This window comes from Piliocolobus tephrosceles, chromosome X (genome assembly GCF_002776525.5).
Source record: "Piliocolobus tephrosceles isolate RC106 chromosome X, ASM277652v3, whole genome shotgun sequence".
Lineage (NCBI taxonomy): Eukaryota > Metazoa > Chordata > Mammalia > Primates > Cercopithecidae > Piliocolobus > Piliocolobus tephrosceles.
In genome coordinates this window covers 12,582,858-12,597,958 of record NC_045455.1, presented here as the reverse complement: position 1 = coordinate 12,597,958, position 15,101 = coordinate 12,582,858, and the positions used below count along the sequence as shown (strand labels likewise).

General features: G+C 39.7%; 1 protein-coding gene across 5 annotated transcripts in view; it reads right to left on the bottom strand.

Annotated features, from left to right (window-relative positions):
• NALCN (sodium leak channel, non-selective) overlaps positions 1 to 15,101 on the bottom strand; it is a 345,832-nt gene that overhangs the window by 21,607 nt on the left and 309,124 nt on the right. For all 5 annotated transcript variants that reach the window (XM_023218071.3, XM_023218072.3, XM_023218074.3 and 2 more), the window contains 6 exons: positions 13,150 to 13,270; positions 12,967 to 13,065; positions 7,090 to 7,183; positions 6,470 to 6,576; positions 6,188 to 6,262; positions 4,904 to 5,023 (listed from right to left, as the gene is read on the bottom strand). In XM_023218071.3, the coding sequence (XP_023073839.1) occupies positions 4,904 to 5,023; positions 6,188 to 6,262; positions 6,470 to 6,576; positions 7,090 to 7,183; positions 12,967 to 13,065; positions 13,150 to 13,270 (616 nt within the window). The remainder of the gene's footprint in view (positions 1 to 4,903; positions 5,024 to 6,187; positions 6,263 to 6,469; positions 6,577 to 7,089; positions 7,184 to 12,966; positions 13,066 to 13,149; positions 13,271 to 15,101) is intronic.

Below are 15,101 nucleotides of genomic sequence, written 5' to 3'. Positions count from 1 at the left end.
GGGCTGATGGTGGAAAAGATTGCCAGAAGTCAGATTCTAGACACCACTGAAGAACAAATACACACTCATTCTTCTAAGCTGATTTCAGAGAGGTCCTCCCTGCTCAGGAACACATCCAGCTCTTTCTTCAAGGGTGTGATTACCAGGAAGAGATGACTGCACTTTATGAATAAGAAAGCTTCATTTGAGAAACAAAGATCCCACCAGCTATAACTGCAATAACAACCTTAACATTCAGCTGATGCCAGAGTGTGATTACTCTCAAGGAGGCTTGCCTAGCCAAATGATGACAGTCACAGATGGGCCCCGCGAAGGGGATCTAGCAAGATCCTTGGTGAGGTCTAAGCACATGAATGTGTGCATATAGCATCTTTGGATAGGGAACTTTCCTTCCCAATAATCCACTGCAAAATATGGTGGAGAATGAGCATCCTTCCGAGACCAAAGAGGTTCTTGGAGAAGAACAAATACAGTTAGGCAGAAAAGGCAAATTGGTCTTTTGGGTTTAAGATTCCTTCTCTGAGGTTATCTGGGATTAGGGAGTCTACTTGACTTTTGCTTGAAGTGAGTAGCTTTAGTTTGCATTTTGATATGGTTTGGCTGTGTTCCCACCCAAATCTCATCTTGGATTGTAGTTCCCATAATCCCCACGTATCATGGGAGGGACCAAGTAGAGATAACTGAATCATCGGGGTGGTTTCCTTCATCCTATTCTTGTGATGATTAAGTCTCATGAGGTCTGATAGTTTTATAAGGGGCTTCCCCTTTCACTGGTCACTCATACTTCTTCCTGCCACCATGTGGAGAAGGATGTGTTTGCTTCCCCTTCCACCAGGATGGTAAGTTTTCTGAGGCCTTCCCAGCCATGCAGAACTGTGAGACAATTAAACATCTTTCCTTTATAAAGTACCCAGTTTTGGGTATTTTTCCATATCAGCATGAAAAAGGACTAATACAGTAAATTCATGCTTAGAGTGGGAGGCTACTATAAGGATACCTGAAAATCTAGAAGCAACATTGGATCTGGGTAACAGGCAGAGGGTGGAACAGTTTGGAGGACTCAGAAGAAGACAGGAAGATATGGGAAAGTTTGGAACTTCCTAGAGACTTGTTGGATGGCTTTGACCAAAATACTGATAGTGATATGGACAATGAAGTCCAGGCTGAGGTGGTCTCAGGTGGAGATAAGAGACTTATTGGGAACTGGAGCAAAGGTGACACTTGTTATACTTTAGCAAGGAGACTGGTGGCATTTTTGCCCCTGCCCTAGAGATCTGTGGAACCTTGAATTTGAGAGAGATGATTTAGGGTATCTGGTAGAATAAATTTCTAAGTGACATAGTATTCAAGAGGAAGCAGAGTATAAATATTTGGAAAATGTGCAGTCTGATGATTTTATAGAAAAGAAAACCTCATTTACTAGGGAGAAATTGAAGCCAGTTGCAGAAATTTACATAAGTAACGAGGGGCTGAATGCTAATCACCAAGACAATGGGGAAAATGTCCCCAGGGCATGCCAGAGACCTTCATGGCAGCCCCTTCCCTCACAGGCCTGGAGGCCTAGGAGGGAAAAATGGTTTTGTGGGCAGGCTCCCCCTGCTCTATGCAGCTTTGGGACATGGTACCTTGCCTTCCAGCAGCTTCTGCTCCAGCCATGGCTGAAAGACACCAATGTACAGCTCAGGCCAATGCTTCAAAGAGTGCAAGCCCCAAGACTTGGTGGCTTACACATGGTGTTGGGCCTGTGGGTGAACAGAAGTCAAGAACTGAGGTTTGGGAACCTCTGCCTAGATTTCACAGGATATATAGAAACAATTGGATGTCGAGGCAGAAGTTTGCTGTGGGGACTGAGCTCTCATGGAGAACCTCTGCTGGGGCAGTGCAGAAGTAAAATGTGTGGTTGGAGTCCACACACAGAGTCCCCACTGGGGCACTGCCTAGTGGAGCTGTGAGAAGAGGGCCACCGCTGTCCAGACTCCAGAATGGTAGATCCACTGACAGCTTGCACTGTGTGCCTGGAAAAGCCACAGACACTCAACACCACTCCAGGCGGGGGGCTGTCCCCTGCAAAGCCACAATGGTGGAGCTGCCCAAGGCCATGGGAGCCCACCTCTTGCATCAGGGTGCCCTGGATATAAGACATAGAGTCAAAGGAGATTATTTTGGAACTTTAATGTTTAATGACTGCCCTATTGGATTTTGGACTTGCATGGTGCCTACAGCCCCTTTGTTTTGACCAATTTCTCCCATTTGGAATGGGTATATTTACCCAATGCCTGTACCCCCATTGTATCTAGGAAGTAACTAACTTGCTTTTGATTTTACAGGCTCATAGACAGAAGAAACTCTCCTTTTCTCAGATAAGACTTTGGGCTTGGACTTTTGAGTTAATGCTGGAATGAGTTAAGACTTTGGGGGACTGTTGGGAGGGTATGATTGTATTTTGAATTGTGATGACATGAGATTTGGGAGGGGTCCAGGCAGAATGATATGGTTTAGCTGTGTCCCCACCCAAATCTCATCTTGAATTGTAGTCCCCATAATCTCCATGTGTTGTGGGAGGGACCAGGTGGAGATAATTGAATCATGAGGGTGGTTTCCCCCATCCTGTTCTCATGATATTGAGTTAGTTCTCACAAGATCTGATGGTTTTATATGGGACATCCCCCTTTGCTGGGCAGTCATTCTTCTCTCTCTTGTTCCCTTGTGAAGAAGGATGTGTTTGCTTCCCTTTCCACCATGATTGTAAGTTTCCTGAGGCTTTCCCAGCCATGTGGAACTGTGAGTCGATTAAACATCTTTCCTTTATAAATTACCCAGTTTTGGGTATTTCTTCATAACAGCGTGAGAAGGGACTAATACACATTTTATCTGGAGAAAGGAAAAACATGGGCCTTACTGCCTCTTCTTTCCACGTTCGCTAAAGATCTATTGCAGATACCTTCCCTCTTTATGTTTTGGAAGTAAAGACAACCAATAGTTTTTAGGATGAGAACCTGATTTCTTCACCTGAACTGCAAAGTCCTAAGAGGTCTGACACCTTACCCATCCAAATCTTGTACTATGCTAGTACTATGTATCTATCCTTCTTCCAGCTCTGTCATCTTTCCATCATGGGGACAGCTACCTGAAATGCCCTCCCCTTATCCTACAGATGGAGCCATCACTCCCTTGGGGATGTCTTCCAAGACCTCTCTGATGAAACCATCTCCCACTATTATCTAAGTTGTCACAGGAACACAGGCTTTCCTTCATCTCCCTCATCATAGTCATTATACTCATAGATTTGTGAGCAATTGATGACTATCTGTCACTTTTCCAGGATCTAAGGTTCACAAGAGCAGCAACTGTATTTGTTTTGCTTATAACATTCTTCTCAATTACTAGTACTGTGTCTTGTACTAGGAATTGAGAACCATCTAATGCTGAGAAAATAGTTCAGGGTGACTGAGAGCTCACCTAGGCTTCATACAGCTCCTGATGCTGAAGGCAACCACTGGTTTAAGAAGGATGCTCACTATGTTCATGAGCACAGCATCTCATATTAAGGCAAGCACTTTAGGATGTGTAAATAAGTCTTTCCCGGCATGTCTCTAACATGAAGGGGCTGGGAGAATGGATAGAAGGAAAGAGGGAAAAACTAATAATATTCCTTGGGATGAGATCAAGGATGACTAACAAAAAGAAGGTAATTATAATAATGCCTACAGGCTTGTATAATCTTTCTAGTTCAAGAAAGCCTCAAATATATTATCTCACTTGATCTTCATAATGGCAGAGGAAATAGGTGGATTATGAAGTTATATTGCCCGTTCAGAGCAGGAAGCAAAGGATCATTGAAGGCAAATAAATTAGTCAAGGCTGGAAAATGGTGGAGCCTAGACTAGGACCCATATCTTCCAGAGCTGTGCTGTCCAACATGGTAACCACCAGCCACATGGAACCACATGTGGGTTATTGAGCACTTGAAATGTGACAATTTAAATGAAGATATACTGTAAATGTAAAATACCTACTCAGCCAAAGACTTCACACACAGATACAAGGATGCAACTTACCTCAATAATTTTATATTGCTTACACATGAAAATAATACTATTTTGGATATAGTAGTTTAGAAAATATAATCATTAAATTGTTAATAATTATAATTACATAAATAATTATAATAAATAATTGCTTCTTTTTTATTGTGGCTTCTAGAAAATTATCACACAGGTATCTAGTGATATCTGTGGCCATATTTTATTTTCACTGGACAATATGGCCCTAGATTACAGCTCAGTACACCCATAGCTGCAGATTTTGAGCGGGATCTCGGACTGAATGGATGCTGAAGGCACTTTAGGTAAAATAGTGAGAACACAGGTATAGAGATGGAGAATCATATGCTTTAGAGAAGTGGAAGCTAAATGTCTTATAGAAAATGAAACAGTGGAAGTACTTGAGAATTACATCGTGAAATACTGACTATAATGAAGTGGAATGAATGCTATATTTCAGCTGAGAAAACAGGAAACCAGGATTGTAGTCTTCTGATACTAGCTTGTTGTGTGAATTCGGACAGTTCTCAATCTCTGTTGCAGTCTTTCTCTTTCTTTCTTTCTTGTTTTCCCCTTTGGTAAAATGAGGGGTTAAATCAGAAGATCTTGAAGGTCCTTCTCTTTCTAGCTTGCACCATCTAGGGCTTTGAGGGGCCAGGTTTTGCCTGTGTGAAGAGTGCGGGGGTGTGTACATGTAGACACAATCATGTCTGAGAGTCCATCACAGTCAAAGCTGGGCTTTAGGGAGGTCCATCTAACACCCAGGTTGATGTGGAACAAAATGAGACTGGAAATAGGACTGAGCAGAACTGAACCAAACTGAAATAATCAGCTGAAATCAACTTGACTTCTACGCTTACCAGGAGGGCAAAGTGAAGCACCACCCATACAACGCCAAGTGACGTCACCAGGAGATCGTATCGGTTTCTTCTGCTTTGCCAGAAGCCAGCAGGTGACATTGCTATGATCTTCATGGTAACCTGGAGAAAAAGCAAAGAAGAAAATAAACAGAGAGGGGGTTTAGCACATACTTAAATGTATTAATTTGAGATGCATTATGTGTATGTATTTTTTTTTCAAATGAAGAAAATTCTAAATTATTTGATGTGGACACAATATTTTTTTCATTGAAAATGAGACAAATACTTTAATGCCTTTTGAGGTTTCCTTTTAGGTCACGTGCCGACACTATCTGTCTGTCTGTTGGTCTATTTATTTATTTTTTATTATTTTTTGAGACTGAGTCTCGCTCTGTCACCCAGGCTGGAGTGCAGGGGCGCGATCTTGGCTCACTGCAGCCTCTGCCTCCCAGGTTCAAGCGATTCTCCTGCCTCAGCCTCCCGAGTAGCTGGGGTTATAGGCACGTGTAACCACTCCTGGCTAATTTTTGTATTTTTAGTAGAGATGGGGTTTTACCTTGTTGGCCAGGCTGGTCTCAAACTCCTGGCCTCAGGTGATCCACCCACCTTGGCCTCCCAAAGTTCTGGGATTCCAGGAGTGAGCCAGCATGCTCAGTTATATTATCTATTTAAAGAATAACTGTAAACAATGTAGTAACTAAAAAGAAGAGTTTATTACCAAGATATATGATTTTATTTTTGAAGCTAAGTAGCTTACAAATCTGTTCTTTACACTCTCCTCTGTTTTATAACTAGTTCTGATCATGGGACATTTTTCTTCCTTAAGCAAAAGGCCATAGATTTTGGGAAACATCAACCAGTATAGGGCAAAATGAGGATCTGCTTGTATTTCAAGAAGACTGTCCTGGAAAGCGATATTATATGAAACACATGTTAAAATAACCTTGTCTGGGCCAACTTGCTTTGCCACTCTATTGCAATTTGAGTCAATGAATTATAGTGGCTTGCACCATTCCCTCTAAATATTAGAACTCGCATAACTAGACAGGCCAATGTTCAGACACAACAATCGACAGCAGCATTTCTGTAGTTAGAAAAATCTGATGGATAAAGTGATGTCTTTGTTCGAGTTAAGCAGAACCGCTTAAGAAGGAAATATCCTAAGGGCAAAGCTTCAAAGGCAATGGAACACAGAGAGGAGAGTAAGTGGCATCAAAGAGGGATGCTGATTTACTTTAAAACTGTGCACAGATTCCCCTAGAGCTAGCTGACTCATTACAGTACCTCCAGAACAAAGATGAAGGTGAAAACAACTGACATGGTTGCCAAAGGTACGGTCACCGGGTCCTCGACGTCCCACTGCAACAGAAACAGCGCACGAGTCATTGCCCACATCCATTGGACACATACAGGCTTGCCCCTCTTCTGCCCACTTTGCCATGACAGTGAATCTTAATTTTTATACCCAAGAACATAACTGTGAATGCATATAGCAGCTTGTGATACTCTCGGATGCAGCAGTGAATACACAATTCATTCCCAGAGCCTTAGGGTGAAACTAAGTACCTTGACAGACAGCAACACCGACTGGGCCAGGACGAGTAATGCAATTGTCCTCTTAAAGAATGGATGCTGGGTTATGTCATACATTTTAGCTCTAAAACCATCATTATCTAGAAAAGAAAGGTTTGGGCAAGGGCATGTTAGACCCAGGTCACGTTTACTTTCTTGCCATTTATTTTCTTAAATGCTTATCTTAAAACCCATTACATTTTCCTCCCCAAATAGTTCCATCTATCGTGAGGTGTTTTTGCAGCAATGGCTGGCTCTGAATATTTAAAATGACAGTGCATGACGCCGTCTATATTGGAAAGAGAAGTGCATCATTCAATTTCTGTCAGTTTAATACATTTCACTCATATTTTTAAAAGGCAAGCGCAAATATATTTTATTTAAAAAATTCATTTTTTCATTAAGGCTTAGTCTGAGAGCACTGAAGCACAGCCTTTGGGTGGTTGATTTTAATAGCCTTATGGAGAGATCTGTGGTTTGGAGCCTGTTTCCATATTAACTTATGCACAGCCTCCCAGCGGCCTCACGATTATTATTTTAATTTAAATCTGTGACTCCTGGGGAATCGTGCACACTAGTGCCCAACATGAATAAAATCAGAGCATCTTGGGTACCCGGGCGAGGCGGGAGATGAAGAGGCTGTGCGATCTTCAGTCGGCTCTTCAGGTCTTCCCATCTTCTCTGATCGACAGTCAGCAAAGCCGTCCCCTTAACAGACAAAGGAAAGCAGGAAATGGCCTTTTGTCACGTGCTTGCGCCAAGAACATGACAGATGGGGTGCAGAGACAAACAGGACTGATGTGGGGGCTTGCGCTGACCATGTTCTTCCAACCGTGCTGTTTAGAAAACATGATCAGAATGCTCAAAGTTGGTCTCGGGAAGAGTTCCCAAAATGATGACCAGGTGTTTCAGAGAGAATTCAGCAGCCTTCAACTTCTATCTTTGGAGATGTGTAACGTTCAGGTTTGGGAAAATGTAAAGAGGAGTTTCTACATAACTACATTTTCAAAAAAGGATACTCACTCATAGTAGTTAATTTCCTTTCATTTCATAGCAGCAAAATTATAGCTTGTCAATGCTATGGCTTCTAGTTAAGGGTATTTTGTCTTTCCTTAAAAAATGTCTAATATGTGCAACTGCAAAACTGTTTTTGAGAGATACTAAGTCACAGAGTTTGCATTTCAAGGAAGTAGTGCTGTGATAACTGCCTAAATGGAATTCCATATTCTATATAACGGAGTACTTGATTAAAATGCGTATGATAAAATTATATTGTATTGCACTGCGGTGCATCATATTTTATCATAAAGGCAGAAGTGTAATTTTAAAAACTAGATAAAAACTCCACTCTCCCTTTCCTTACCCAGAGCTAACCACTACCCTTCAGGTGTGCATCCTCCTTACTATGTTTTCAGACTTTTGTGCTTATGTATGTATCAATACATAAGAATTTGTTTTGAATTTTTTAATATTTATAGAAATGGTGTCCAATATGTGATTATTTATGCTGTTTCTTTATATCTTCATTGAACAGTATACTTTCCATACAACTAGATTACTAGATCTAACTTGTTCAACTGCTCACAAACACTGTCCACTGTATAAATACCATAATTTATTCATTTTACATTTATGGACTATAACCAGTGCTGCAATAAGCATCCATGTACTGTCTCACAGTGAATATCTATGAGGGTTTCTCCATTGTAAATCTCTAGGAGAAGAATTGATGGGATCTAGGAATTTAAACATCTTTACATTTACCAGATGTTGCCAACTTGCTTTCCAAAGAGCAATAACCAAAACAAATCTCCTACCAGCAATATACAAGTGTTACTATATCCTAATATTCTTGCAATACTTGATATTACTAGACATTGTAATCTGACCATTTTGATAGGTGTGAAATGTATCTAATGTTGTTTTAATATTAATGAGATGAAACATTTGTGTGTAAATGGTGATGCTTGTATCTTCCTATATGAATTGCCTATTCATATCCTTTGCTAATTTTTGTATTTTGATATTTACTTTTTAATTGTTTGTAGAGATTCTTTATAAATGCTTGATACTAATCTTTTGTCAATTATGTAAGTTGTAAATAGTTTCTCTTAGTCTTGGCTTGTATTTTTATTTTGCTTAGAGTGTCTTTTTTCATTCAGAAAATTTTAATTTAAATATAATCGAGTTTATATATTTTTTCCTTTGTAGATTTTACTTGGTGGCTAATGCGATGAAATCCATAACGACTCCAGGGTAAAAAACAAATGCTTACTAGGGGTGGGGAGGGGAACTAGAATAGGGATAGTCAAATGTTGATTAACAGATATGAAAATACAGTTAGATTGCAGGAATAAGTTTTAGTGTTCCATGGTAATATAGGGGGTGAATCTAATTGATAATAATTAATTGTATATTTTTAAATACCTAGAAGAGAGGATTTTGAATGTTCCCAACACAAAACAGGGATAAATGTTTGAGGCGATGGATATGCTAATTATCCTGATTTGATCATTACACATTATAATACATGAATTGAAATATCACACTGTACCCCATAAATATGTACAATAACTATGTGTTGATTAAAAATAATAATAAAAGCAAAAACATTATTTGCTGCTTATCTGAAATTCAAATAAAAATAAATGCTGACATGGTTTAAAAATGGTTTAAATTTTGCTTTTCGTATTGAAGTCTTTAATTCATCTGGAATTCATTTTTGAGTATGCAGTGAGGTAGAGATCTCAGCATAGCTCTTTACATCAATACAGTCAATACCCCCAACACCACTCCTTATTGGTCTCACCACCCTCTGCACTAATTTGTTGAGCTGCTTCTGTTTTCTGCATACATGGGTCCCTGCTGGGTCTTTCTAGCTTTTTCCGTAAGTCTAATTTTCTATACCTATAACAATACTGACACTGTTTTAATTATTGTAGCTTACTTTCCTGTTTTATGTTTTTATTTTTGCTCAACCTTCCTAGAGGTTTATTGATTTGATTAAAAAAAACAAAACCCACCTTTTGTTATTCTTGAACATTATAGAAGCTATACAAGTTTCCTTGCTTTCTGTATCATTAATTTCTGTCCTAATCTTTGTTCTTTCTTCCCCCCTACTTTATTTGATTTTACTTTGTTATTATAATTTGTTGATTTGGATATTTGACATACTAATATTTAACTTGTGATTCTTCTCTAATATATACAACTTCAAGTGATACATTTATTTGTAATTACTGATTTATCCATACCTCATGAGTTTTTGTATATGACACTATAAAATGTTTTGTCTGTAAATATTTTGTCATTTTCTATTATAATTTCTTCTTTAACTCATAAATTATTTAGAGTATTGTCTTAACATTTCCAAATTGTAGAGTTGTTTTTTTTTTTCATTATTGTCAGAAAACTTTCTTACATTATCAATTCTTTGGTAATTATGGCCTTCTGGGAGATACATTTTGTGCTTGAAAATAATGCACATTCTCAAATTGTTGGAACTAGAGTTTTCCTTATGTGTTCATTTGATTGTGTTTATTGTATCAAGTCTCATATTTCCTTTTATTCTTCTCTGAATTATGAGATTTTTTTGAGAAATATGTTAATATCTTTCACTATGATTTTGGATTTTCTAGCTTCTTTTTACAACTTGGTTAATTTTTGTTTTGTACATTTTGAGATTTGGAAGTTCTATACCTTTTCCCAATAATAGTGTTTAAAATTGTTCTTTTCTGATAATCACATTGCTAAACCACTTTTCTCACTAATTATAAACAAACACATGTTCTCTAGCCACCATAAACATTAATGGAATTACTTTGTTAAACAAAAAAATAATTTTGGAAAGTTGAACTCTGAAAGGATCTAAAAGAATAAGCATGGAGGTATCATCTGATCATTAATATATAAAAGCCTCTGAAAGTTTATTATTGTCGAATTAGGTTAATAAATCAAACACATTGTCTTATATAGTAGAGAAATCAGAAAAAAATCTATATTACTAGTACAGACTTGGAACTTTTTAAAGAGGTTTCCATTTTCAAAAGAAGACATATTTTTGTATGATTCTGAATTGTACCCTAAAGATTCCCTCATTTTCTATCTCTGTTGTCTCTATATTTGGAAATTTACCTATGTGCCTTTGGGTATGACTACTAAGATGTGTGCTCCATGAGGGCAAATAACTTTTCTGTGTTTAGTGTTTCAGTTAGTTTGCTAGGTCCTCAGTGTCAAGAGCAGCATCTGGCACCTAGTAGATGCTCAAATATATCTGTTGAATGATTGAATAGTATATAAATGCTGTTACATGGCAGCTCATGAGCTGCTTTCTGGAAAAAAAAAAAAAAGCAGAGAAATAAACTTTTCTAAAAGCCTCACATAATTTAACAGTTGATACCTCCAATTAACAAATCAAGTTTGTAAAGCTTGGTAATATAATTTCTTGTCAATTTCTCCTTTAAGTGCCCATTTGAGCTGATAGAACATATGCCCCAGATCCCCAAACAGGCCAAGTTGCTCTTTCCTACCTGCAGAACATAAATACGGCGCTGGATGGAGACCTCCCTGGTTATTCTGCTTACCTCAGCCACTTCTCTAAGCTCACGTGTTGCAATTAATTATACATTTATTTCCAGTTACTGAACATTTTATGTTGTTCTATGTATGTTGCTGAATTGTGAGCTGTGATATGTTCTAATCTTCCTGAAATCAAGTGCCTGCTCAGAGGGCTTCTTAACGGTGTTCTGGGCAAGCAGTGCCTAAACTCTCCTGTTAATTGACTGATTAGCTTCTGCTTATGTTCTAGAATTCTCAGTGTCTGCTGCATTACATGGTTCAAAGGCATCTAAAAAGATCCTTCTTCCTCCTTCTGCTTGGTATTAAACTAAACACTGTAGGGCTCAAAGCATCTCATTAATGAATGGGATAGGAGTAAAATAAGGGGCTGGGTGACACGATCACTACCGTTCTTTCTGTCTCTAACATCCCATGTTTCTGAGGGTCCAAGTAGAGTCGGGGCCCAAAAGAGGAATTTTTAAATCTCATCCTTTGAAAGCCTGAATGAAATGATATGCTCATTAGCCACACATCAAAGGTGTCAATTGACTGGGTAACTGGTACCACACACGTTGAGCCTGAGGACAGTGAATGACAGATACAGTCCCATGTTTGGCAACACAAACTGAAGAGCTCTGATGTGAACGCATGGGAATCAGTCCTAGCCATGAATAACACCGAACAGCACGGTGCTTTACAGGCACATCTAGCTTCAACTTAATGCAGAGTGAAGGTTGACTTTATGATACTCATGCCTTCAAAGAATCACAGAGCCTGCAGTAATAGGCACCAATTCTGAATTCTGGCCCTGTTTATCACACCTTTTAAGCCCCAGACTAGTCATTGCTTTTTCTGCAACCGTGCATTTGAGAGTTGTGAGAATTGACTGAATATGTAAAATCTTAATACACTGTGTGTGCTCAAAAACTGCATGCATTTCTCTTACTATGATTCCAAAGACTGCCTCTCAAACAATAGAGGGCACAAGTGCCTAGATGAGCAAGTACCTCTCCAAGGAGTGCTAATAGAATGTTCTTCCCCAAACTCACATTTGATAGGAAACTACATTGTTGTTTTCCCATTTGTGAGTCTTTGTTCTAATCATTAGGGCTGTTACAAACTCAACAGGCTTCCCGAGTTCACAAAGTATGTCAAGTTCATATGAAATTAGAAAATCTTTTTTTCTTTTTTTTTGCTTTCAAGTCTTACTCTGTTGCTCAGGCTGGATGCAGTGGCATGATCTTGGCTCACTGCAACCTCGCCTCTTAGGTTCAAGCAATTCTCATGCCTCAGCCAACCCAGTAGCTAGGATTATAGGCATGCATCACCACGCCTGGCTAATGTTTGTATTTTTAGTAGAGGTAGGGTTTCACCGTGTTGGCCAGACTGGTCTTGAACTCCTGACCTCAAGTGATCCACCTGCCTCGGCCTCCCAAAGTGCTGGGATTACAGGGGTGAGCCACCATGCCCTGCCACAAAATCCTTTTTTCTGTGAATTAGGATTTTAAAATTTCTACCAGACACCCCTCATCGCCATCAAAATTCTGAGTTCACCTACTGAGTTACACAGAAGCATACAATTTACATTTCGTGAAAGTAATATTACCTGTAATTAGTGAATCACTTTCATCTATTGTATTTTAATAACTTGCTGCACATCTTTTCACTTTGAACAATAGGAGATGCGCCCCTCAGTTGTCAGTGAATTAATGACACTGTTACCAAAAGGGTAAATTTAGCAAGAGAACTGTACCCTTAAATGATGGTCTGAAAAGCAGCAATAACGTTGCTTGCAAAACAGTTATAGAGATTATTTACACCAGTCACATTACAGTTTAACGCGGCTTCATGCCGCGTGTGAACAGAAAAAAATAGCTCAAAGTGAGAGGCTAGAAAAGGCTAAACCCTGTGGTATCCAAACCAAAAATTCTTACCTTGTTTTCATTGAAATTAGCAATAACTACTCCAACAAAAAGGGTCAGTCCAATCATGCAGCCCAGGAATACAAAAACATGAATATAGATTCCATGGATCTGCATAAAGGAAAATATGGTTATTCATCAAGGCAAATGAAAGCTGCTCTTGAAGCGTTCAAAGGATTCGACGTGCTTGCTTACCGGCCCCACACGATGAATAATAACATCCCTCACTTCCACCCAGCCTTTCAAGGAGAGAACTTCAAACAATGCCAGCATAGCATTTCCCACATTGTCGAAATTAAAGTTCCGAGGATTTGCCCTGCAATTCCAACACAGGAATGTTCTGTGAAATTCCAATAAGAAGCACCCGAGGCAAATATCTGTAGCCCTTTCCAGTCATGGGTGTGGGATATGCACACACACACATACACACACACACACATCTGTGTGTATATGTATATACACACACTTTTATACTATATGGCATTCAGTTGCTAAATCATAACAATGTATCGATGTGTTATAATTGTGTTATTAGGTAATGATGAGGTGATCTCAATGTAAAACAGCTCTAGTTCTAGCTTCAGAGGTTCTGCAACATTTCTACCTTGTCGTGATTACCCTGAGGACTGGACAGATGATTTTATCAATTTACACAAAGAAGCACTGGATTTTGGATGTGGATTTTGAAACAGTTTTGTAACTGAAAACCTTTCTAAAGGCATAAATTGCAATTGTCTGTGTTAGTATAGAAAGTGTAGAGTAGAATGTAGTCACTGTATTTCACCTTGTGTCGTCATTGTGAACACAGGGCCATAAAGTAGTGATGCATTTAGAGGTCACTGAGACAGCAAGAGGTGTTTGCTTGCAGTCTGTATTTTTCCAAATTGCTGTCTTCCAGTTGGATTGTTTTTCTTATTAACTCTGAGTCTTCTCAGTGGACTCTTAGTCTGGTCCCCCTTACGTGTGGTATGCTTTCTACCCCCACCACTGATTCCTGATTCCTGAACTCATTGGCCTATTATTTGTTTTATTTTTTCTTTTTTTTTTTTTGAGACGGAGTCTTGCTCTGTCGCCCAGGCTGGAGTGCAGTGGCCGGATCTCAGCTCACTGCAAGCTCCGTCTCCTGGGTTCACGCCATTCTCCTGCCTCAGCCTCCCGAGTAGCTGGGACTACAGGCGCCCGCCATCTCGCCCGGCTAGTTTTTTGTATTTTAGTAGAGACGGGGTTTCACCGTGTTAGCCAGGATGGTCTCGATCTCCTGACCTTGTGATCCGCCCGTCTCAGCCTCCCAAAGTGCTGGGATTACAGGCTTGAGCCACCGCGCCCGGCCTGTTTTATTTTTTCTTACAGATTCGGGGGGTACACATGCAGGCTTGTTACATGGGTGTATTGCATAATGCTGGGGTTTGGGCTTCTAATGAACCCGTTACTCAGATAGTGCACACAGAATCCAACAAGTACTTTTTCCAACCTATGTCCTCCTTCCTTCCTCCTCCCGTTTGAAGTCCCCACTGTCCGGCATTTCCATCTTTATCTGATGTGTACCCACTGTTAAGCTCCCACTTCTTTGGGGGCCAGGGATGTCTCATTTCTTCTTCTTTTAACATGGTTATACTTTTCTCTTCCCACTTATAAAAGTGATCCTTTTTACTAGAGTGCACCTTCTTTAATTGTTATTGTTCTTAGCTAACATTTTTGTTAATAGAAGAAGGTTTCAGTGTTTTTTCCCCCTTCTTTTTTTTTTTTTTTTCTTTCCTTTTCTTTCTTTCTTTTTTTTTTTTTTTTTTGAGATGGAGTCTCGCTCTGTCGCCCAGGCTGGAGTGCAGTGGCCGATCTCAGCTCACTGCAAGCTCCGCCTCCCGGGCTCCTGCCATTCTCCTGCCTCAGCCTCCCGAGTAGCTGGGACTACAGGCGCCCGCCACCTCGCCCGGCTAGTTTTTTGCATTTTTTTTAGTAGAGACGGGGTTTCACCATGTTACCCAGGATGGTCTCGATCTCCTGACCTCGTGATCCGCCCGCCTCGGCCTCCCAAAGTGCTGGGATTACAGGCTTGAGCCACCGCGCCCGGCCTCCTCTTTCCTTCTTATTAGAGACTAATTTTAAATAATTAAGATATTCACAACCAAACACTGGAAAATCATGGACTA